Source organism: Nothobranchius furzeri, chromosome 10 (assembly GCF_043380555.1).
Source record: "Nothobranchius furzeri strain GRZ-AD chromosome 10, NfurGRZ-RIMD1, whole genome shotgun sequence".
Classification (NCBI taxonomy): domain Eukaryota; kingdom Metazoa; phylum Chordata; class Actinopteri; order Cyprinodontiformes; family Nothobranchiidae; genus Nothobranchius; species Nothobranchius furzeri.
In genome coordinates, this window is record NC_091750.1 from 52,290,792 (window position 1) to 52,315,613 (window position 24,822).

At 40.4% G+C, this 24,822-nt stretch overlaps 1 protein-coding gene and 2 long non-coding RNA genes across 3 annotated transcripts; 1 reads left to right on the plus strand and 2 right to left on the minus strand.

The window, feature by feature from the left end:
- Window positions 1-422: 422 nt before the first annotated feature.
- Window positions 423-1,155, plus strand: LOC139072228 (uncharacterized). The gene is made up of 2 exons (XR_011521814.1): window positions 423-862; window positions 996-1,155. It is a non-coding gene; the product is annotated as an uncharacterized lncRNA (long non-coding RNA).
- A 3,925-nt stretch (window positions 1,156-5,080) lies between these two features.
- On the minus strand, window positions 5,081-8,829 carry LOC139072099 (dynein axonemal heavy chain 10-like). Its single transcript, XM_070555329.1, has 3 exons — window positions 7,726-8,829; window positions 7,507-7,652; window positions 5,081-7,431 (listed from the first exon to the last, which is right to left on the minus strand). The coding sequence occupies exons 1-3, from the start codon at window positions 8,162-8,164 to the stop codon at window positions 7,282-7,284; spliced, it is 735 nt and encodes a 244-aa protein (XP_070411430.1). The 5' UTR covers window positions 8,165-8,829; the 3' UTR covers window positions 5,081-7,281.
- A 6,608-nt stretch (window positions 8,830-15,437) lies between these two features.
- On the minus strand, window positions 15,438-19,357 carry LOC139072229 (uncharacterized). The gene is made up of 2 exons (XR_011521815.1): window positions 16,130-19,357; window positions 15,438-15,909 (listed from the first exon to the last, which is right to left on the minus strand). It is a non-coding gene; the product is annotated as an uncharacterized lncRNA (long non-coding RNA).
- Between the last annotated feature and the right edge of the window lie 5,465 nt (window positions 19,358-24,822).

A 24,822-nucleotide genomic window follows, 5' to 3' on the forward strand; every position in this document is an offset into this window, starting at 1 on the left:
ATGTTTAATTATAATAAATTAAGACTCTAAAATTGGACATAGGATAATGCAATCCCTTGTTTTCTGTGGTAATGTTGCTTATTTTTAACTCTTGTCTCTACTCAGACTGTGTATAAAGCCTGGTTTATGCTTCTCCGTCAGCTCTGCAAGGGACAGACACGCACGGATTGACGGAAGCGTTTTGCTCTCATACTTCTCCGTCTCCTGGGGAGTGTTGCAAAGCAATTGCCCTGCAGGACAACAGAGGGCGTAGCACTGTTCTGTGGTATCCTGTCATGTATCGGTCCAAGATAGTGTGTTTATATTGTGTTTTTTGTATTTAAGAGATTTTTTAACACGGACATATTTGTCTCATTCCACTTCATGCGCTCGCCACCTCTAAACCTAAACCCACTTTTCCTGTCATTTCCGTCCATAAATAAAACGCTTGCTGCGCATCTTTTCACTCCTCCAGTCACGGGGAATTAAACGTTCATGATTTTAGAGTTTTTTCGCGAGGTATTCTTCAAGCTTCTCCGTGTCTGCCGCTAGTTATCCTCGGTTCTCTTTATGTTTTTGAGGGCGCACTGGCGGAGCTGTAAACAGCGGCGTCCTGACCAATCACAAGCTTGCGTAATCTCGTTCGACGGATGTTTAAAAAAGAGAGCTCGACTCCGTCCGTCCTTGCGGAGCTCTCCGGCAGGCATGCAAGGACGTTGCGTGTCTCCGCACTGACGCAGACGGAGAAGCATAAATCAGGCTTAAGGATCTCTGCAGCGGTGGAGTGAAGTCTGGCCTCATGTATCTGTGGCACAATCCAGGTGTCTCGCTTAAATTAAAGCAAAGACTAAAGCCACTGATGTTCCACTTTGCTGATGCACAGGTAAATGTATACTGACTTACAATAAGCTGCATCACATTTATTTATGTGGATGCATGGTCAGTGGGCCACCTGGGTCCGTTGTCTAATGCTGAGAGGAATGTTTTGTCCATTTTTATGTTAACGTGTTTTATAGGTTGACGAGCTGACAGAGCGGATTGGTTCATGCTCAGGAATAGATAAACTAATAAAGAAGAGAGAGTTCCAGTTTCTGGACTTGGTGTTTGATGTCCTTGTTCCAGAGGTACAACGCAGTCTTCAGCAGTGATTGGTATAAAAGTTACTTTTCGAAAACATTTGACAGTGTATGAAGTAATCCTTAACAGAGTTTGGTGGCAGGAGAATCTCGTCTCTGCTTTTTGCGGATGATGTGGTCCTCCTAGCTTCACCCAGCTCTGACCTTCAGCTCTTGCTGGGTAGGTTCGCGGCCGAGTGTGAAGCAGCTGGGATGAGGATCAGCACCTCCAAATCCATGGTTCTCGACCGGAAAAGGGTGGCTTGCCAACTCCGGGTTGGGGGAGAGGTCCTACCTCAAGTGGAGGAGTTTAAGTATCTCGGGGTCTTGTTCACGAGTGAGGGGAGGAGGGATCGGGAGATCGACAGGCGGATTGGTTCAGCGTCTGCAGAGATGCTGACGCTGAGCCGATCTGTCGTGGTGAAGAGGGAGCTGAGCCAGAAAGCCAGGCTCTCGATTTACCGGTCGATCTACGTCCCAATCCTCACCTATGGTCATGAGCTTTGGGTAAAGACTGAAAGAACGAGATCGCGGATACAAGCGGCTAAAATGAGTTTCCTCCGTAGGGTGGCCGGGCTCAGCCTTAGAGATAGGGTGAGGAGCTCGGACATCCGGGAGGGATTCGGAGTAGAACCGCTGCTCCTCTGGATTGAAAGGAGCTAGTTGAGGTGGTTTGGGCATCTGGTCAGGATGCCTCCTGGACGCCTCCCTGGGGAGATGTTTTGGGCAGGAGGCCCCCGGGTCGACCCAGGACACGTTGGAGAGGTTACATCTCCAATCTGGTCCGGGAACGCCTTGGGGTCCTGCCGGAGGAGCTGGTGGAGGTGGCCGGGGAGAGGACGGTCTGGAGCTCCCTAGTTGGGATGCTGCCCCCGCGACCCGGACCCGGATAAGCAGAGGAAGATGACAACGACGACGATGAAGTAATCCTGCATGTTTTTCAGGTAACAATAAAAGTGTTGGAAAAATGGGAGGGGATGAATCGATATGCAGCTGAGAAAGCCATGCTTCAGAAAATTCATTTGTACCCAAAATAAAATGGTTGTGAAATTAAGTGTTTCTTTGGTTTTATTGTCTTTCACTCAAAATAAATACCAACTAGCTAAATAGTTATCAGCTGTAGTAGTTAAATTCTGTTGCAATGAGCTGCTGTGATACACAATAGGACAGTGTTATGGATATTTAATAACTAATTTTTGTTGCTGTTGAGAGAGGAGTGTTGCTGAAATGTTTTTCACTGCTTCTGGGAGTCCTGTACTTTAGCAATTGGTGTAGGTCAAAAGTTCATCTTGGGCTTAACAATAAAACCGAATATTTAGCAAGTACTACTTTGTTTGCACATTTTGAAAAGTCTTAATTTAATGTGTTCTCATTTTTTCCATATGTTTTTTAATTCACTTTACAGCCTTTTATTGTGTGTGTGTGTGTGTGTGTGTATATACATATATGTGTGTGTGTGTGTGTGTGTATATATATATATATATATATATATTTATATACGTGTGTATGTATGTGCTACTGTCATAAAAATTCCCTGTCTGAAGGACAAAGGGATTTAATATTCAATTTTCATGCAACGCAGGTAACAACGTTACTTAAGTTTGCCAGTCCAGATGTGAAGAGAAAAAAAAAATCCGAAACAAAAAGCTTTTTCCGGTAAGTTTTGTTTTTTAAAAAACTACTTCCAGTGAAAGTAATGACTTCTGGTTAAGGTAATGACCCACCGTGTAATTTTTCTCTTAAATATGTACAAATCGAAGAGAAAAACGACACGGTATGGTTTTGACAAATTCAAGCTACTTTTGTGCTTTGTCAATAAAGCGTATTCAAGAAAAAAAAAACTACTTCCGGCAAAGGTAATAACCCGAAAAAAAACTACTTCCGGCAAAGGTAATGACTTCCGGCGAAGGTAATGACACTTGATTTCCGGATACGTCATTTCCTGTCACGGCAAAGACGCCAGCTGATGTCTGCAGCCAGATGCTCTTGCGAAAAGTCGTGGTAGGGGGCGTGGCTAGTGCCACTAAAAGTCGGAAGTGTAATGGCAGCAGAGGTAGGGGGCGTGGCTAGTGCCACTAAAAACCGCGGGTGCCACTAAAAGCCGTGGCACCACCCGGAAGTATCAGAGCTGCCACTGCAAGTGCCACAAGCACTGCCGCAGCCACAAATTGCGCTCGGTCCTGTTGCAGCTTTGCTGCCTGGATATCGATGTCCTCCACTCCAGCAATCCTGCGGCTCAGGATGGACCCCATCTTTTTCTGTTGGATCGCTGGTGTTCGCTACAGTTAGCTGGCGGCTAACAGCGCGTCAGCACATCAAATTAGCCCCGACGTGAGACTAGAAAGAAATCCAAATAGATACAGCACCCACCAGAAATAAAAGCTGTGGTTAGTTCCACATTTCCCGAGCTCCGTTTAACCGATAGTCGTTTAACGAAACTGGACACAAATAGAAGCTCGAGTCGAGCTGTTGTTTTTGCCAGAGACGTGCTAACGTAGCAAGAAGGCGAGCTGATTGGCTGTTTCTGGGCTTGTCCAGGAAATGAGTGTGCTTGCTTTATGTAAAGGCATCTGCCGGAGAATGTGCGGAGCTAATTAAACCCGGCCGCGCTAGGGGCGCGCATACCTACAATAAAAGAGGCCAGCGCAAATTAATTGATTATATAAAATCAACACACCTTTAAAAGTATAAAGTTCACTTCTCGTTTCAAACAAAAGAAGAAATGCTAAAATTGTACATTTTAGCTACATCGAGCATAACGAGAGAAGCGACAAAAAATGAATCAAGTAGGGCTCCTGCAGAGCCGGATTAAATAAATGGACTACACTAGGCAGGCTGCATTTTTTGGGCCCCCCTCCATCGATGTTATTTAATGAATTGAAATCTGAAACTCACCAAAGTTACTAATAAAAGTTCATTCACATTTTACATAGCCTAGTCTTTGGTTACAAATTGGTTGTTGGTATGCCAAAATAAGTCATGTGTTGTATGTTAAACATTCTATCAGACCTTTTTTTTTTTTTTGATATTTTATCCATTGGGAGAGTCATTGTTAAGGCAGTAGTACCAGCAAATAACCACTAGATGTCGTTAAACTATGTAAACAGAGCAAATGTTTCTCTTATTTGCTCTGTTTACATTTAATCACTACATTTAATTAAAAAGATTTTCTGCTAAATACAATAGCTTACAACATTTATAAATGTTGACAAATTAATCACATGATAGTGGAAAGGCATTCAAGAATAAATAGATTAATTTGAATGTACTGAAGCATGTTTAAAGGCACAAAAACAAGCTATAAACACGCAGCCTAAATGATTACAGTATATTTTATAAATTATAAATTTTATACAATCCATAATCTTAAAAGAAAGTATTTTAATAAAATGAAAACGTTATCTTAAGTTTTGATCTTGCTTTATGCTCATTCAGGCTGTTATTGCCTCTGCTGAATCAGAAATTTGGTGTGAATTTTCTGAGTGTGAAATTATTGTTTGCTATGCTATTTGAACATTAATAAAATTATTAGAAAAATAATTAATAAAACCAGCAACACTTACCAAGAAAACCATTTTGCATTCTCCACTCCGGGATAATCTTCAGCCTTCCAGCATCACAGGCCTAAATCACAGCAGAAACACGTCTTAAGAAATGTTCCTTGTGTGGCAAGGTGGAGAAACGAGCGCCCGGGCAGGATTCGATCCCCAGACTGCCAGGTGAGAGTCACGCACGCTAACCAGTCAGCCAAAGGGACATCCTCCTGTTGGCCTGATGGTAACAGATGGTTACTGGGGTGAAAATAGATGATGATATTGCCTGCTCTACTGAGGTAACGAGAGTTGGCAATGCCATCCAGGCTTGGCACAGAGCAACCAGTGATCTTCTGGGCTGTGCTGATGACTCTACAGTACTTTCCTGTCTGCAGATGAGCACCCTGCCTACCATGTTGTGATGCCGTACACTAGGATGCTCCCTATGATGGCTCTGTAGAATGTGACCAGCAGCGTCTAGGTCGTTCCTCCAGAGCACTCTCAGGAAGTGGAGACGCTGCCGGGCCATTTTTTTTTAGCACCGCTGTGGTATTTGCAGTCCAGGAGAGATCATCAGAGATCTGCACGCCCAGAAACCTCATGGAGTGTACCCTCTCCACACAGTCCCTGTGAATGTAAAGTGGGGCTGGGTTAGCTCTGTCCTTTCTGAAATCCATGATAATTTCTTTGATTTTTGTGGTGTTCAGTTGGAGGTTGTTTACTGAACACCACACAGTCAGTCTGCTGACCTCATCTCTGTCCTCCTTTAAATGAGTCCAACCATGATGGTGTCATCCACACACTTTATGATGGTGTTTGAGAGATGGGTCGGGCAGCAGTCGGATGTGTAGAGTGTAAAGAGGAAGGGATTCAGAACACATCCTTGAGGAGAGCCGGTGCTGAGTGTGATGGTGATGGACAGGTATGGGCCGAGTCTGACAGACTGTGGCCTATTTGTCAGGAAGTCCTTAATTCAGAGGCAGATGAGGGTGGATAGTCCCAGGATCTCCAGAATGATGTAGTTGAATGCTGAACTGAAGTCCAGGAAGAGCATTCTCACATAGTTTTCTTGGTGCTCCAGATGGCTCAGCGCAGTATGGAGTGCTATGGAGATTGCGTCCTCGGTTGATCAGTTTGCCCTGCAGGCAAATTGGTGGGGGGTCCAGAGTGGGAGGCAGACAGGCCCTGATGTGCTGACAGACCAGTTTCTCAAAGCACTTTATCACTACAGGCATAAGTGCAACAGGCCTGTAGTCGTTCGCTTAGGCTGTCCACAACAGTTTTCCTAGCGATGGGGATGATGGTGGAGGTTTTGAGGCAGGGAGGTACAGTGTTGAGTGACAAGGACAGGTTGAAGATTTTAGTGAAGACCCCAGACAGTTGGTCAGCACATGCTCTGAGAACATTCCCATGTATTCCGTCAGGGCCTGCTGCCTTCCTGAGCTTCACTGACCTCAGAGCACATCTCACTTGATGCTCCTGAAGTGTCAGTGTGCCAGTACTGGGCACAGGTAGGAAGGGGTGTGACAGCTGACGGCCTGTTTCTCCCTCTGGAGCTGGGCCTGGAGCTGGGGCACATTGGCGAGCACCTGGTAGCCCGGCCGGGCACAGCCCAAAGAGGAGATGTGGGTACCCCTTTCCATGAGCTCACCACTCGTGGGAGGAGCCAAAAGAGTGGGTGCATTGTGTGGCTGTGTCGGGTGGTAGCCAGTTGTGGGGGGACGGGCCCTGACTGTGGTTTGTGCTCATGCACCAAACTGCAGCTCAGACTACTCACCATTCTTGGAGTGTACATTTTGAAGATGAAAGGCTACTTTTACTCTGCTATATTTGGCAACATTTAATTTGTTACTTAAAAAAATTATTTCACACAATAAATAACATCAGATCACTCTACAAGTGGATCTATCAGTTGCTCTTTCACTAATCAGATGTTGCCAAGCAGTCACATGACCACCAGATCCATTGCTGTGGGAGGGTGCGTATTACGGCTATTTAAAACAGGCATGGATATAGAAGAAATGCATGAAAATGGCACAAGCCACCGTCCTCGTTTCTAAAACTGGCGAGCATCCCTGGCTGCATATTCAAAGTATATTTCACTTAAAAACACTCTGCTTTAAGGGGTTGGATTGGGAGGTTAACCACCAAATAGTTCCCATGCACAGCTACAACTCATCGTCCCCCCCCCATGGAGATGGGTCAAAAACTGAGATGTAATTTCACCAGTGTGTGATGATGACTTTAACTTTGATGACTCTGAAGTAATTACTGGGCCTTCAAACGATTTAAAACGAGCTTAAATTTACAGGGGATAAAGTCCAAGATTTCATTAGGCACAAATATGCAAGTTTTGTTCATCTATCTATAAACGTACATACACTTGTGTGATCCAATAGGGACAGAGTAAATAAAATGACAACATTAGTTTCTTATTTAAAAGTTTAATAAGAACACACACCCAACATTACATTTCTGTGTTGAGGCACAAACACACATTTAAAAGTTTAATAAGAACACACACCCAACATTACATTTCTGTGCTGAGGCACAAACACACATTTAAAAGTTTAACAAGAACACACACCCAACATTACATTTCTGTGCTGAGGCACAAACACACATTTAAAAGTTTAATAGGAACACACACAAGATTACATGTCTGTGTTGAGGCACAAACACACTCCCTGAAGGACCCAGTCTGAGATGTCCATGTTGGTACACAGATCAGCCTCAAACACCAGCCCCACACCCATTTCATTCCTGCGGGTTGATGTGGTGTAAACTGGTGTCCTCAATGTATCCTGGTAGGAATGAAGACAGTCACAGAGGAATATCCCAAATAAAATAAATGTGTAGAGCAGTGTGGGTGTCCATACCTCCAGTCCAAGACAGTGTGTCTTTATGGGGATGATTTTGAGAATGGGAAGTTCAACAACCTGAACTTTTGTTTTACTTGTCATCAAGCAGCCCTTCTCCATGTCCCAGTCTGCTCCCTCCAGATACAGGCCAGATGCGAAGCAGCCTAAGGCCAATACCACTGTTAGTTCTACAACTACCTACTAACCATGCGGGAAAGGATAAATGTCTTTTGTTACCTTCTTTTGGTCTGTCAGTGACCTCAACCTCGCTGCGGAAGGGGGTCACTTTTGTGTACAGAGTGGAACGATCCAGAGGCCAGCCATTTTTCCTGCATGCAGCTTGAACCAGAGCAGTCAGGTAGGACTCTGGGACGTGAAGCCCTGCCAGCCATATCACTTTTGGCTCTCCCTTGTCCACCTTGTAGACAAAACATATACACATAATCCTGGCCACGCCTCCAGAGTGCCAAAAGCCCTTACAGCCGAGCGAGCAGGAGTCAGAAACCGAGCGCGCAGAGAGGCTGCCGAGCGCGCACAGAGGCTGCCGCGCGCGCACGTTTTCCTCTGCCGTGTGCTCGTTGACAACGCGCGCACGCAGGTTTGTCACTTGTGCACATCCTTGTGCGCTCACAGACACAGTTTGCTCCCTCTCAGTGCACAAATGACCTCTCGCCATGTATATTTTCGCTCGCGAGTCCCGTTCACACGCGCGCTGTGGACCCAATCCGCGTGCACGGGTTGTGGCACGCTTCAAACGCCATACCTCTCGCCATGTATATTTTCGCTCGCGAGTCCCGTTCACACGCGCGCTGCCATGTATATTTTCGCTCGCGATTCCCGTTCACACGCGCGCTGTGGACCCAATCCGCGTGCACGGGTTGTGGCACGCTTCAAACGCCATAACAAGGTGATGCGCCCCGCTCCGCAGCGAAACACATCAGGTGCAAATAAAAGACAGAAAACATCAAAGGAAATGAACCGACATGAACGATCGCGTGTCAGTACCAACGCTTTGGCACAGCTTGTCTCCGCATGGTTAAAGTTACCCTCGCGGTCTATCACTGTCAAAAGTGAGACAATGACACAACCGCCCCCGTACTTGCTTGTTACCACATTCCACCCGGCCACTATAAGAGACCGGCCATTATTCACCTCCGCTGACTCCGACACCGGCCAAAATTGGAGACCCGGCCTTTAATTGAATACCGGCCTGTATTGGAGGATTTACGGTAGTATATGGTATGTATATATTTACAGTGAGGGTGGAGGGTGTTTGATGTCCCGGGAATTTTGCAAGTTCTACTTAGAAATCAAAGAGGGGTTTTCAGCATACATGCATAAACATTGCATGTATATATATATATATATATATATATATATATATATATATGTGTGTGTGTGTGTGTGTGTGTCTGTCATTTTCACAGGAAAGCAGTATTTTGGCAGACACGCTGGCAGCAGCCGAGTGGGTAAAGGGAACACTGTTCGAGGGAATGGTTAAAGTGAAAATATTCTATTAATTATGGTAAAGAAAGGAGGAAAAACAATAAAGAAACAGAAAGACAATTGTTTAGGGATTTGAATAAACTTTGCGGAGATTGTACACTTTCAGATACGAATAGAGAGAAATATTTAAAACTTCAATCAAAACTGGACGAGCTTTATTTAAATAAGGCTAAAGGAGCTTTCATTCGGTCAAGGGCAAAATGGATAGAAGATGGAGAGAGGAATAGCTCATATTTTAGTAAATTAGAGAAAAATAGACAGACAAAAAATGCGATAAATTCACTAAATATTAATGGTAAGTTAATTAAAGATCAAAGAGAAATTTCAGTCAGTATTTATAATTTTTACCATCAGTTATACTCTTCTCACTTTAAAGAATTGGATTCCGTAAAATTCTTTAATTACATTGAAAGGTTTATCCCTCAAATTAATTTAGAATTTAAAGAAGAATGTGATATGGATTTGAATATTTCTGAACTTGACAAGGTGATTCAACAGGTAGCGCTGGGTAAGTCTCCTGGCCAGGACGGTCTAACCACAAACTTTTATAAATTCTTTTGGAAAGATAATAGAGAGCTACTATTTGAAGTTTTACAAGAATGTATTCGGAATAATTCACTCTTAACTACGATGAAACAAGGAGTAATTATACTGATACCTAAACCCAACAAAGATAAATCTAATATTGATAACTTAAGACCTATTACATTGCTGAATGTGGACTATAAATTATTCACTCATACACTGGCTAACAGATTAAAAAATGGAATAAATGATTTCATTAGTGAAACTCAATCAGGTTTTCTTCCAAATAGACATATTCATGACAACATCCGTCTGATTCTTGATTTATTAGATTATGAAAATTTGGTAGAAGAGGATGGGGCTATACTGTTCTTAGATTTTTATAAAGCTTTTGATAGCCTCGAACATCATTTTATTATAAAGTCACTTCAGCACTTTGGATTTGGTAAAAAATTAATTGATATTATTACATTCCTATACAAAGATATATCGAGTGCAGTTCTTCTTTCTTCGGGTACGACAACCAGATTTCCAGTTAATAGAGGAGTTAGACAAGGAGATCCTATTAGTCCACTTCTTTTTATTATAGCAACAGAAATGCTGACTTTACTAATTCAAAATGACCAATCAATTAAACCGTTAACAGTGGCAGGACACTCGCTTAAAATAATTCAACTAGCAGATGATACTGCATTATTGTTGAATAGTACCAAGGAAATTCCTAATGCCATGAAAACGCTGTCTTTGTTCTCACAAGCCTCAGGTTTAAGGTTGAACGCTAACAAATGTGAAATATTAACAATTCATGATACTGAGGAGTTTCATATTTGCGATATCCCTATTAAGAATGAAATTAAGTATTTGGGTATGAAGATTAATAAAATCTTTAAGGAGAGAGTGGATAACAATATTCAACCGATAATTAATAAAAATCAAAAGATTCTAAATAGTTGGCTCCAAAGAAATATATCAATTTTTGGTAGAATACTTTTAACAAAAATGGAGAGTATATCTAGATTAATCTATCCTGCTTTTTCAGTAGCTATCCCTGACCAATATGTTAAGAGAATAAATAAAACACAATATGATTTTATTTGGAATAATAAACAATATTTGATTAGGAAAAACGATCTAGTAAAACCTATAGAAGAAGGAGGTCTGAAAGTCATTGACTTTGAAGTAATGAATGGAGTTATTAAATTACAATGGCTAAAAAAAATTTTAATTAAGAAAGATTCTATCTGGTTTTGTATTCCTTCATTTCTGTTTGAGAAGATTGGAGGTATAGATTTTCTGTTAAAATGTGATTTTGATCCTCTTAAATTACCCATCAAACTTTCTAACTATATTAAACAAGTGTTGATGTACTGGAAAATGATCTACTCGCACAACTTTAGCCCACATTCCTCCTCTATATGGAATAACAGATTTGTTCTGTATAAACGGAAATCCATGTATTATAAAAGTTGGATGGATAAAGGAGTTTGGGCCATAATGCAGCTGATGGACAGTAAGGGTAAGTTTCTGGAGCATACTGAGTTCAAAATTAAGTATAATATAGACTGTTCTGTAGTGGAATACTCTAGAGTTATAAAGGCTATTTCTCCAGCTGTTGGCCAGATGGTCAGTCAAAGTATTCAACATGGAACAAATACACCTAAGCTTCCCAAATTATCTATAGGTGATGTGAGTTTTACAGACCGTAGATGTAATAACTCTTACCTAAGAGCAGTCTTGTCAAACAAGTTATTCCCTATTCCTGTCAGAAGGAAAGTTCTTTCTCCGATTTTCTCAATTATAGATACTAAAGTCATAAGAACAGAGTTTCTTTCTTACCCTCTTCTCCCCAAAATGAAGGAAGTTCACTTTAAAACGATTAATAATATATATCCATGTAAAGAATTTTTAAATATCAGATTTAATATACAAGATAATTTATGTGTCCTATGTAATAGTGAAATTGAAACTCAGAAACACCTTTTCTATGATTGCAGATCGGTAAATACATTTTGGTTAGATTTATACAATTGGCTTTTATTCAAAAAGAGTTACAATATCCCCTTATTCACATATAATACTATTCAATTTGGGTGTATAGAAAAAAATAATCAGATTCAATTCGTTGTTAACAATTTGATAATTTTTGGGAAATTTTTTATTCACAAATGTCGTTTTATGAAAGTGAAGCCAAACTTTCCTTTTTTCCAAAACGATTTTATGCTATTTTGCAAATCTCTTAAAAAAGTAAAGTCTGTACAGGCTGTTACACTTGTCAGATTTAGTGAAGATCCTGTGAACTAAGGTCCTCTGCCTTTAAATATGTATTTTTATTATTGTGTTATTATTAGTAGTATTAATATTAATATTGTATTTATTTTATTTTTATTTCTTTATCGTGTCTTGTTAATCTTATAACTCCGGTTGTTTCTGCTGATTAGAATATTTCTAATGGTCTAGTTATAAGGTTTTGGGTTATCTACTGAATTGTTCTTTTTGTTTTTGTTGAGTTTTTGGTTGTTGTTACAATGTAATGTGATTGAGTTCAATAAAAAAAAAGAAGAAAAAAAAAGAAAAAAAACTAGAGTACCGTCACGGATTCGTCTGGGGGAGCAATAAAAATGATGGAAAAAATAAATGCATTAACGCTTCTGATTGCGTTACACTGTATATGCATGGAGTGACTGGGAAATGCATTTGTAAACCGCTTGAAATATTTCAAATATTTTCGGTGACAGCCTTGTTTGTTTTGATTTTGTTAATAAAGTAAAAAATAAAAACGGCATGATGAGGCCGATGATGCAATAAGTGCTGCAATTACTCAGGGGCTGTGTCCGAATCCAGGGGTAGGATGCTTGTGAGTACGAGTCCTCGCCGGTCTAGCAAGGCCTGGTCCTTGCAAGACCGCTAAAACCGGAAGTCAGCGGCTCTGAATTCGGACAGTACTAGCCTCGTTTTCATTCCCGCCCCCAGGTCCAGTTGCCTAGCAACCGTGACGGCGACAGGCTAACAAGCTAGTAGCGACGTTGAAAATGGATCCACAGCAATATTTCATTTTATTTGTGGTTTTTGAGGAGCTGTGACGGCTCAATAAACGTCACCGGCCTTTGTATTTAAAGTTTAAAAATCATTTAGTCCTGTTATCTGCTAGAGTTACAAGTATTATACTCATGATCTCCTTTTTTGCATATATCTGAATGTTAGTGATGTGACAACCGTCGATTGAGCCAGCCCAGCAAACCCTTTTGATGGACGATGCAGTGGTCAGTGAGATGAGGCATCCAGAAGCTCCCTCTGCAGACCACTCTGTCTGATGTTCCACTTGCCAACCAGAAACGTTCAGCCACGGATCTCAGTTCCTGCACTCCATCCACCTCGATCCATGTTTAGTAGATTTAGCAACACCACCAAAGACTCCCTGCTTTCCAAGTTTACTGTATATATTTTACTTTTATCTTTACTTTTATTCCTTACAGTGTTCCCTTACAATGTATTTACTATGTTGTTACTTGTTAAAAACTGAATAATAAAACTGTTAATGATCAAAAAGAGTTATCAATTAATAGAAATTTTATTACATTTAAACAAATAACAAAAACATTCAAACACATATAATAAACCTGATCCAGAAGAAACTAAAAGAAAAAAAACCACATTTCTCTGCCATCCTTTCCATCAATGCTAAAAATCTGTCCATCCTTCTTTCTCTCCTCTCCTCCGCTTCCCTCTGTTGTCTCATGTCCTCCCTGATCAGGTCAAGGAGCTGAAAATATATGTAACTCTCATATAAGCTCTTTTATTATTCATTCTTACATGCTACTCTTTTCATTATGGGATCATGTTATAATATAAAGGTCTCTCTGTGTTTCTCTCCTGCACAAGCTCTTAGAACAGCTGCAGGAACTCCAAAAGGGAGATGTTTCTGCTCATCTTCTAATTACAAGTTCTTGTGACATGTTAGATCCTGCCTAACAAGGCAATATATATATATTTACCTTAAAAGCTCATTTTGTTATTCTATGCTATGGAAACTCGCTCAGATACTCAAGGCCTCCACACAAAGATTAATAGCTGTGTATCTTTTCCTGCACCAGAGAAAGGAGTGTGCACATTCCATCTACACTCAGTGCCTCTCCGCACCGTGAATGTATCTTCTCCTGTCATGAATATATCAGGATGTTCCTGGTAATCTCAAGGATGTGTTCTAGTGATGTATTAAACTGTCCGCTAACAAGGCTGTTATTTTCACCTGTCATGATCATTGACGTATGTACATGGCAAACTGCGTATGTAACATTCCTGTAATCTTCAATAAAAATCAGCCGTTTTCAGTAGAACGGCGAGAGTCTGTCCGAAGCATCTGGCAAGAGCAGGTCGCGGGACTTGCTGCAGAGACTCTCCCCCTCATGAGCGGCGAAACAGTGAATGGACTTCTGATCATTTGTCTCCTCGTTCTGTCAACTTAAAAGGTGTTTAACTCCATCTACTCCGTACCCGTGCTTGGTCTAACGGAAGAGAGACCAACAAATTTGGCGTCACGAACAGGATTTTTTCTTTTTGAAGAAAAAGGAGTTTTTGGAGGACAATTTGACCAACCGACCCAGCGAACAGATCTTGGCACAGAACACCGCGGTGGAAAACAAGGTGAGCAGAGCCTATTATCTAAAATCTGCTCATTGGATTTATCCAAAGCCTTTGTGTCCAGAATCATAGTAGCTGAGGTCCTAAAATAATAGTTGGAGAAGAAAGTGGAGACAAGTGCAGGAGAATAAGAGATTTTTTTTGTAATGGTTTAATGGTGAAATGAAATGAGGATTTTTCTAATGGTTTAATGAGTAAATGAGAAAAGGAAATAGTACAGATGAAGGGATGGTGACCCAGGGCTAATAGAGTAGCCCTAAAGTTCCATTTCCAGGTCGTGGCTGACCACACTATTTGCTGACGAGCGGATAGAATATATAACAAGGTTATATAAAGCTTGGCTGGATCCATAGGTGTGGGAACCCTAAAAGTCCACAGGTCAAGGACCTGGTTTTTTGTGTTAAGGGAAGGGGAGGCTGAAAGAGAGCTCCCTGGATTTTTAAGGTCAAGGACCTTTTGCATGAGATGAGAAAAATGTTCTGAGGTAACTGTTTTTGCATAAGATGATAAATGTTTTGACTGCTTCTGTGTGAAGAGAGCAGTGCTTTTGGCTATTTCTGCGTGCTTTTGGCTGTTTTTGCATAAAATGAGCAATGTTTAAATATGACAAGCAGCCCAGTTGAAGCCACGAGAAATAAGGTTTTATTGAGAAAGTCAGCGGAAGAGGCGATGAAGAAAAAAGGGGTAGATGTTAACAGTAGAGGTAACTGGAGAAAGATTTGGGAAGTGAAGGCTGCAGAATCGAGAGAAAAAAGGCACAGCTGTAGACAAGCTTCACTGTGTGTGTAAGCTGAGTTCAGCCTGTGTGTGTGAGGCGCAGCAAGAGGCTGCTTACGGCTCTGGATTGAAAGTGCAGCACTAGGAGAGTGCAGAATGCAGAGCAGAGTTTTGGGAGCTCCGTGTGTGTGTGTGTGTGAAGGCCTGATGCGGTACCAGAAAATAAATAAATAAGATAAATAAGAGCTTTAAAAAGTTGCAACTCGTATATGTAAATTACACTGCAGTGCTAAAATTAATGTTTGGAGCTACGCAAAATTCAAATTCTGCAACCCTGTTCTGATCAGTCTTTGAACAGAACACCATAAGTTAATAAATAAAAGGTTTTTAAAGTAACATATGCATATGTATGTGTGTATGTATGTATATGTGTATACATATATACATATGTAGTGTAGAAGCGTGATAATCATTTGTGTGTGGGGCAGCATGTGAGTGACCCCGATCTGGGGGTTAAGTGACCTGGAGATGAAAAAAGGGAAAAAACCACCAAGAAACGCAAGTAAGGATGTAAATGACAGCTTTATTTTAGAAATATAGTCATATAGCTGCTAAACAGTAAAATCAAAACAGATCTGCAGAAAATAAATATATAAACTATTCCTCAAGAGCGCTCTCAAAGAAATTGCAATTGGATTTGCGCTAATGTTACATAAGGCCTGCTTAAAAGCATAGTAAGCATTAAATTCTGAAAATAACCAGTGCAGTGTTAAAATAAATTCTGTGCTTAAAATATTATATATATATAGAGAGAGAGAGAATAAATAAGTGACGAACTGACTTACTTTAAAAAAAAAAAGACTGTGACAAACAAAGAATGTCGTCTGTGCCATGTGAATGAGTGGATGCGTGTCTTCTTGCATGAGCTGCTTTCGCTGGATCTTCTGAATGACTCAGTTTTTAATAGAGGGAGCAGCTGCTTGAGAAACAGGGTGCGGTCCATGTTTTTACTAGACGGTTATTTAGTTCGAGAGACTGTGGAAACAATAGAAAAAGAATTTATCGTTAACGTGAGGACAAGAAAATCCTTTAAAATACAAAAGTTGTATGGTCGTGGTTATAAAGGAAGTATTTTGTCTGATTATGGGCCGTGGAGTCAGCTGGACTCCCTCGCTCTCACAGTTTTTCTGTGTAACATGCAGTTTTAAGCAATTTGTGACTTTAGAAAGGATATTTTTCGGTGTTTTGGACGTACCTTAGGGCTTCTGGTTGGGGTATTCGGGAGATCCTTCCTCTCGGACAGATTTAGTGAGAATGACTGGAGTTTCAGCCTGGGGACCTGACTCCACCCACTTTTACACACAGGAGTCCCGCAGTCTAAAAATAGCACAGGGTACTGCGAAAAGCAGCTCTGAACCTCTCAGGATCATCTTTATGAAAACCATAAAATTAACAAATAATCAGTCAGGAAATAAAATATTTGTTAAATCTTGCTATAAAACAAAATCCAATAATTGTCTTGCCTCAACTTTAAGAACCATTAACGTTAATGGCTGGATTTTGGGACGCTGAATAATGAAAAAACAGATAAACTAAGTATTATTTCCTGTAACCTGGCTAAAAACTGTACTAGGCTGTTTTGAGTAAAAAACTGGTAGTTATTTTCCCAAAATAAAATAGATAAATAAAAAATGAAAGGAGGGATCTTGCATTTGGGATAGATTGTGCCTAAAGTTTAAAACCTGTGTAGAACTGATTTGACGATTCAGAAAAATTGTGCATAGGAAGTAGTCTAGATTTACCTTTGAGTCAATAAAGTCGACTAAATATTAGAAACCATCGTTGATTTTGATTTGTAAAAGAGAAAGTTCTGTCATTTTAACTCAATCAACATATTTAAGGAAAACGTTTGCTGTGCATTGTGGCAGGCATGAACTTTACTGGGTGGGCCTGTCACAACCAGCTGCAAAGAATGTTTGGCTCTGACTTCTATACAAAGAGAACCTGGAAGCCCTCACCAAAAACTGTGACTCATAACATCAAGACGGGGAGCACTACAAGATGGACAAAGAGGCAGAAACTTATTTGCCCTGCTGCTGATGAAACAAAGTACAAAAGGGGGAGCATGTGTGCTAACATGTGAACTTTAATCAATGACGGTGGTCATCCTGGACTTACAAAGAGAGGCTCAAAAGAGACTGTTTCCTATGGTTACACCCAGTAAAAGAGTGCTTGCTGCAGTCAGGTAATGAACAAGGCTTTTTGGCAACAACCAGTTGAATTGATGAAATGTCAGAACTGTGGAAAATTTACTAAACTACTGTAGAACATAGTTAACTGAGAAAGTTAGCCTAAAAAAGGATAATAATAATATCAATAAATAAATAAATAATAGGATTAGTAACCTGGATTTCAGCCCAACTCATCATTGGACGTCAATATAATCTTTATTGTCTTAGGATTCTCAGCTGCAGCGGACATGCAGTAAAGCCTTATTTTCTTTTCAAAAAGTCATTCATCGGCGTCATCACTTATCTTCATTAGTTAAGGAAACGGTGTCTATTTATAAGTCTAGGAGAACGCTTTAGGCTTCAACAGTTCTCTCCTTCGAGCAAACATGCGCAAATTTCCGGACAGTTTATAGTAACGTTCCATCCCATTCCATTCATTGCATAAAAATAAACATTAAATGAATAATTTGGCATTCAGCTGACTAAATAATTCATGGAACATCTCATCCGAGACAATAGTGAGGTAGAAAATAGTGTTACAAAAATATTGAATAATGGTACCCCTCATTCGATAAAAATTATGTTCACATTTTTATCTTGTGAAATCTTTAACATAATATTTTTAATTGGCCTTTTTGACGACAATTGGCTAAAAAGTCTTTAAGATTATCATCACAGGATGGCATGATAAATAAGTAAATAACATAAATAAATAAATAGACAAAAATAAGAGAGAAAAAGCAAAATTAATTAAATGAAACGTAATAGTGATAAAAAGTTAAATTGATCTAAAATCTGTCATTCAGTGCCACTGGAAAAAGGAAGAGGATAGGGGAGTATTTCTTAGCACAAATCATGTTATTGATTTAGCAATGCAGCTTAATTTCAGATGCTTTAAGGATGATACTAACTTGTGTTATAGATGGAGGAGTAGCACAGAAACACTTCTAGATGAGGAGATAAGGAAAAAAACTGCTGATTACCAATACTATGCACAAACAAACCTGTAACTGCAGTTTCGTTATTTATGAATTAACCTTAAGTAGTGAATTAATTCTTAGGATTTCTTGTGCGAGTAGTGTTCCTAAAAAAGAAAGAAAGAAAGAAGGTAAGAAAGACAGGTAGTTTAGGTAAGGGACAACCTGAAACTTTTTGGTTGAATTGATAGTAAAGTGATTGTCCTAATTTCTAATTGGAGAGATCACACCGCAACATGAGTTTAGAACAGCAGTTATGGGAAGTTTTGTTGGATTAATTTGATTACACGCTTTAGGTCTTATTTTTTTCTTTCCACTGATTTAGCGTTAGGTTAAGTATTTCACACTTTCGCTTCAGTCTGACATTTGCTTGGTGTGTGAGGGCACAGAGACGTGTATGGACCGTGTGTTTGACTGTGTTTGTTTGTTTATTTATCTATATGGGCGTGGCTGAGCCTTGAGAAACATCAACAAAGACATTGGACTATTCTGAGTAAATTAACCAATTCAAATTCAAATTCAGGATCCTGAAACAATTTGGCTATAACCTCTAATTGATGAAGGACATCTTAAGAATTCATTATACAAGGCATCATCTCCAGTGTTGCTGGAACTGTTATAAAACCCATGCATGGTTGTATATTTTAGTTTGATCATTTATACTCATTGAATTATTGTTGTTTGCTTTGTGTTTTAATTTCTTTGTAATTTTTCTCTGTGACACAGGTGGAGATGCTGGTGGCGAAGTGGATCCCACTCATTTCTTTCTCCCACACACATTCTTACTCTCTCCCTCTCTCTCTGTGTATGTGCATGTGTATGTGTTTGTGTGTCTGTGTGTGTCCATGTCGTGATGTCACTATACCTTTAATTGCGCTTGCTGTTTGTAACTGTATGTGTCTGATGTTGAAGGTATCAGAGGCTAGGGTCAGTAAGAGCTAGGACATTTTTGTGCATAACCTCTAATCCCTAGGCGATCGGTCCGCGGAACTTCTGGTCCGGCCGGAGTGTGAATCTTCCTACCAACTATCTGCCGAGATCAAGGACTGCACAAGTCGAGAAAGCCTTCATTGGACCAAAACTACACACACGAAGAGGCTTCGTCTTCGGTGCCAGGCGTCTGGGTCCTGCTAAAAGTCACCAAAAGGAAGTGGATGGAACCAAGGTGGACCGGGCCATACAGGATCACGGAGAGGACGTCACACGCTGTCCGGCTGGACGGGAGGAGCCTAACCTGGAAGAGAAGCAGCTGACTGCAGTAGCATGCCAAGCTGCCACCACATCCTGCAGGACGAGAATCATGACATCATCACCCCCTGCAGCTGCCTGGAGCCAGTGAAGGGTCTTCAACAGGGGGAAGAAGTAACCACCCTATGAACATTCTACAAGGGTTCTATTTAACACCCTCATTTATTTTACAAGGGTTATATTTAACACCCTCCATTTATTTTATCTGGGTTCTATTTCACACCCTCCACCTGCTGACCCAATTATCCAGATGCCCTTGTTACTAGCCAATCCTAAAATCTATTTGGGAGGGGAACCCTCTGATGAAAGTGATGACTCTCATGATGAAGAAGATGTTGTTAGAGTGTGAGAATATTGAGTGATTTCTGTAACAATCCCTTAAACTGTTTATTTCTATGAGTTTTTTGATTGTGTTGTTTTTATTTCTTTTGATCATTGATGTCCTAGGCATGCACACTCTATGCCAACAGGTGTTCGCCCCAAAATTGAGATATGACAAATGGGGGGACATGGGGGAATTTTCCCTATAAACATATGATAATTAGGGTTTTTCACCCTCATATGGAGTTGCATGCGATCCATACATGTTGTAACATGTTCAGTTGAAAGTATGATCATGTTTTTTGTATTAGTTTACTGCTAGAAAGATGAGTAAATGTAATCTGATTGGTTGTTTGTATTGGTATTTTAAAACTTTGCTTATTGGATTCTTTTTGATGGAATTTGGTGTTATTGTTTTGATTTCTTATATCTTTATTGAACTCTTAAAAGAGTTCAAAAGGGGGATTGAAAATATATGTAACTCTCATATAAGCTCTTTTATTATTCATTCTTACATGCTACTCTTTTCATTATGGGATCATGTTATAATATAAAGGTCTCTCTGTGTTTCTCTCCTGCACAAGCTCTTAGAACAGCTGCAGGAACTCCAAAAGGGAGATGTTTCTGCTCATCTTCTAATTACAAGTTCTTGTGACATGTTAGATCCTGCCTAACAAGGCAATATATATATATTTACCTTAAAAGCTCATTTTGTTATTCTATGCTATGGAAACTCGCTCAGATACTCAAGGCCTCCACACAAAGATTAATAGCTGTGTATCTTTTCCTGCACCAGAGAAAGGAGTGTGCACATTCCATCTACACTCAGTGCCTCTCCGCACCGTGAATGTATCTTCTCCTGTCATGAATATATCAGGATGTTCCTGGTAATCTCAAGGATGTGTTCTAGTGATGTATTAAACTGTCCGCTAACAAGGCTGTTATTTTCACCTGTCATGATCATTGACGTATGTACATGGCAAACTGCGTATGTAACATTCCTGTAATCTTCAATAAAAATCAGCCGTTTTCAGTAGAACGGCGAGAGTCTGTCCGAAGCATCTGGCAAGAGCAGGTCGCGGGACTTGCTGCAGAGACTCTCCCCCTCATGAGCGGCGAAACAGTGAATGGACTTCTGATCATTTGTCTCCTCGTTCTGTCAACTTAAAAGGTGTTTAACTCCATCTACTCCGTACCCGTGCTTGGTCTAACGGAAGAGAGACCAACAGAGCTCATCAGCCCTTCTCCTTTTCCTCCCTGATGAGGAGTCCGGCTTCCTTCCACCACTCTCCCTGTCCTCTGTCTCACCCACTGCTGCACTTGGCCCTGGAGTGTCCTCGGGAATGGAAGCAATAAGGACAGGAGGCATAGTGGAAGGCCTCTGTCCCAACACCTCGTCCATGGGGACAAACCAGGGCCAGGTTTCAGCAGTGGGCTTTCCGCTGACTCCCTCTCCTGACCCTGGATACTTGCAGTCCTACAGACAAAGGGAATTAGAATTACAAGGCTTTATTGTCATTTAACAACAGAGAATACTGTGGGCATAATGAAGTTACAGATGCTCCTTAAAGGTACTGGTTCTGGATGAGAATAGAGAGGAATAGAAGAACAAAGTCAGATTATAAATCATAGTTGATAAAACATGCAATAAACAATATTTTAATTTATCAACATGGGAGATGAAAATTGTGTTCTGTGTTTTTTTCCGCCTAAAATGAAATTAAAAACATTAAATCAGTAATGTGGTTTCTTAAAAATTAACTTAAATAAACATTAAACTTAGTTTTCGTTATTTTTGGCGTTCGTTACATGATTACATAAGATGCAAGCTCTTTTACGGTGAGTTATTTCCTATTAGACTTTCAAGCAAGTTTACGGTGGGGTGTTAACCTTAAAACAAATGATGAGAAGCTTTATTCGCTAAATAAACACACACACACACACGGGACATATGACGGGACAACCATACAAGCTCGTTCTCGCTGATTTCTGCTTAAAATGTACTTAAACAAACGAAAAATGTCTATAAACAGAACCGCTTTCAGCTTAGTTTTCTACCGCTATTTTCTTTTAAAAAGCCTGCTGGGATCAAGCTAGTTTACGGTGGGTTTTTCCTATTACACATTCAAGCTGGTTTTCGGTGGGGCATGTTTTAGTCTTAAATTACATGAAAAAAAAAAACAATTTGCGGTATTAGATCGTATATAAAAAACAAACCAAAAGTGCCCAAACACGTATTTTATTTTTTTGACTGCTATTTTTTAAACTAACTTACATTTTAAGCTGTACTGCTGTCCCACTCCGTCCGCCGTTGTTGCGAGTGTCGAGTCCAGCGGCCGGCGCGCAAAGCATGCTGGGATACCCTTGCTCCTGTGAGGATCCATCAGACCCATCCTCGAAATGTGGGTGGAGCGAGGACGCGTTTGAGGACGCGAGAATGAGGATTCTTGGAATTCGGACAGTACTCGTCGCTGGGGGTTGGGTTGCCAAGATGGCGCTCTGAGCAGTCACTTATCGTTGAGCTCTGCGAACCTAGCTTTACTTTAATATATTACACACAGTGAACAAAGACTTTTATTGCGCCTATGCAATAATCATACTTTACTCTGAGTTTAAGTATTTTTTCAACCAAAATGAGTAAACCTGAGAAGAGAAAGACCGAAACTAAAAAGCTGCTAGCTAACAGCAGTTCCGTTAGCAAACACGCTAATGTTAGCCAAGCTACCCAGCCTCTTACTCTTGAGAAGCCCGCCGACACTAAAAATACTCTCATCGACTCCATGCACGATTATTTGGAGGCAGTTTCCGAGCCTCTTCAACATAACCGGATGGAGGAAGAGTTTCCCCCTCTTCCTATCACTCCATGTGCCTCTCCCGCTGGTAAGCTAAGAAGAGTTACGGATATGGAGACACCTACGGTTCTCTCCCAGCTCTCATCACTCACCATGCTGATTAACTCGAGGTCGGACACTATTGAAAAAATGGTGAGTGGCAACTCTGTAGTCATCTCCGAGATAAAAAAAGCTGTCCAAGAGAACACCAAACACATCACGGCGGTGAAGGAGTCGTTTGATGCTGTCTGCGCTGAGCTAAATGATATGAAGGGCAGAATTGCTGATGTCGAATCACAGCTTGAACAATATAAAACAAATGCAGAAACACAGGAAAAGCGCATCTCCCACCTGGAGAACTACTCACGTCGCTGGAATTTGAAGCTCTACGGTTTGCCCGAGGGAGAGAAGCAGGACGTCCGACAGGAGGTCATCAAAGTCTGCAGAACAGTCCTGCCGGAGGAGCAGGTGAAATTCCCCGACGTCGTTGATACCGTCCACCGCATCGGCCCCAAGAAATCCAACAATAACAACCAACCCAGAGGAGTCATCATCCAGTTTACATCCAGGATCTACCGCGATGCTGTCTGGCACGCTGCCAAGAAGTCTGCCTTCCTGAAAAATAATAACCTGAAGCTAGCTGAAGATCTGTCTCCTGACGACCGCGCTCGGAGAAACAAACTTTGGCCAGCTGTTGAAGCTGCGCGCAAAGCAAACAAGCTGGCGTTCTTCGTTGGAGGACGTGCGTTTGTGGAGGGAAAAGAGATCTTTCCACCCCTATAATTTGACCTAAGGTATTTGAGATTTAAAAAAAAAACTGAAGGTTAACTTAGTTACTTTGCTATTCTCTTTTCTTATAGAATTTATTAAACGATCAGGGTTAAACTGATGCATTTCTAATGTTTTAGATTTATTGGTATTGAGTTTTGCTGCAACATTTCTATGGTAACTGTTATGAGCAAGCTGAACAAGATTCTTTTTTATTTTATCCGTTTTCAAATAATTTGTTTTTTGAATGGAGCAAGATAATCACTAATGTGATTCCTCCTTAAATGCTCATATGTGAAGCATTCTCTGTCTACTACATTGGTTCTGTTTTCTTAGGCTATTGAGTTCTTATTGTTATTACTCAAGTTCACAATTTACTTATTCAAAGGTTACAGTTCTCATCTTATATAGGATTCTCTTAAGTGACCAGGTTTCCAGTTCAACTTTTCTTCACTTACTTGGTCTAAACCTTATCTTATTTGTCACTCTTATTTTTTGTTATTGTCCTTATGTCTTTGTCTGTTATTTCTTTGAATGCAAGAGGTCTAAGAAACAGTGTTAAACGTAAAGCTATCTTTTTGTTTTGCAAGCAGTTCAACTCAGATTTCTGTTTTATACAAGAGTCTCATTCAACAGAACAAGAAAAAACATTTTGGAGATCGCAATGGGGAGATGATCTGTGGATGTCCCATGGTACAGAACGGGCTGCTGGTGTTTGTATACTTAAAGGGAGATTTAATGGTAAAATTCTGAATTCTGATATTGATAAAAATGGTCACTACATTTTTCTAATAATTGAGGCTGCAAATTCTATCTATATTTTAATCAATGTGTATGGTTTTAACTGTCAGAGGGAGAACAAATTATATTTTGACAGGCTGGAGGAGCACTTACTACGCTGGTTGTCTAAATATCCCAATTCTTTTATAATTCTTGGTGGAGACTTTAACACAGTGTTTAACAATAGTTTGGATCGGTGGCCCCCTAGAAGTTCAGACTCTGACTCATTTATAAGATTGTTTGCACAAAGTTTTACCTTAGTTGATTCTTGGAGGGATTCACATCCATCTCAAATAGCTTATACATGGTGTAACAAGACTCAGACCAGGAGCTCACGCATTGATTATTGGCTTGTTTCAAAACATTTAGAAAAAGTTAAAACTGATATTCATCCTACACCACTCTCAGACCACAAAATGGTTAGTTTATCAATCCCATTGTCATCCTCCCTTTCCACTAATACTTCATACTGGAAGCTAAACAGTACTATCCTGGAGCATAAAGAAGTAATTTACGAAGTTCATAGATTAATTAAACTTTATTGGGATAAAGCTCTCACAGATAATACATTTTGTAGCAACTGGGAACTTTTGAAATATGAAATTGGAAAATTCTTTAGAAAATACAGCAGTGAGTTGGCAAAAAAAAGAAGATTTGATGAGGCACAAGTAATACAGAAGATTACATACCTTACTTCCAAACCAACAGACACCCTGAATGAATCTGATAAGATAGAACTGGTTGACCTGCAGCATAGATTGGACGAGATTTACAAACGCAAAGCTAAAGGAG

Coding starts and splice junctions, on each gene's coding strand:
- LOC139072099 (XM_070555329.1), bottom strand. CDS start 8,164: ATGGCGAGAGGTCATTTGTGCACTGAGAGGGAGCAAACTGTGTCTGTG. Junction 7,653..7,725: donor CACTGACAGACCAAAAGAAG/GTAACAAAAGAC, acceptor TATTGGCCTTAG/GCTGCTTCGCATCTGGCCTG. Junction 7,432..7,506: donor CACACTGTCTTGGACTGGAG/GTATGGACACCC, acceptor CATTCCTACCAG/GATACATTGAGGACACCAGT.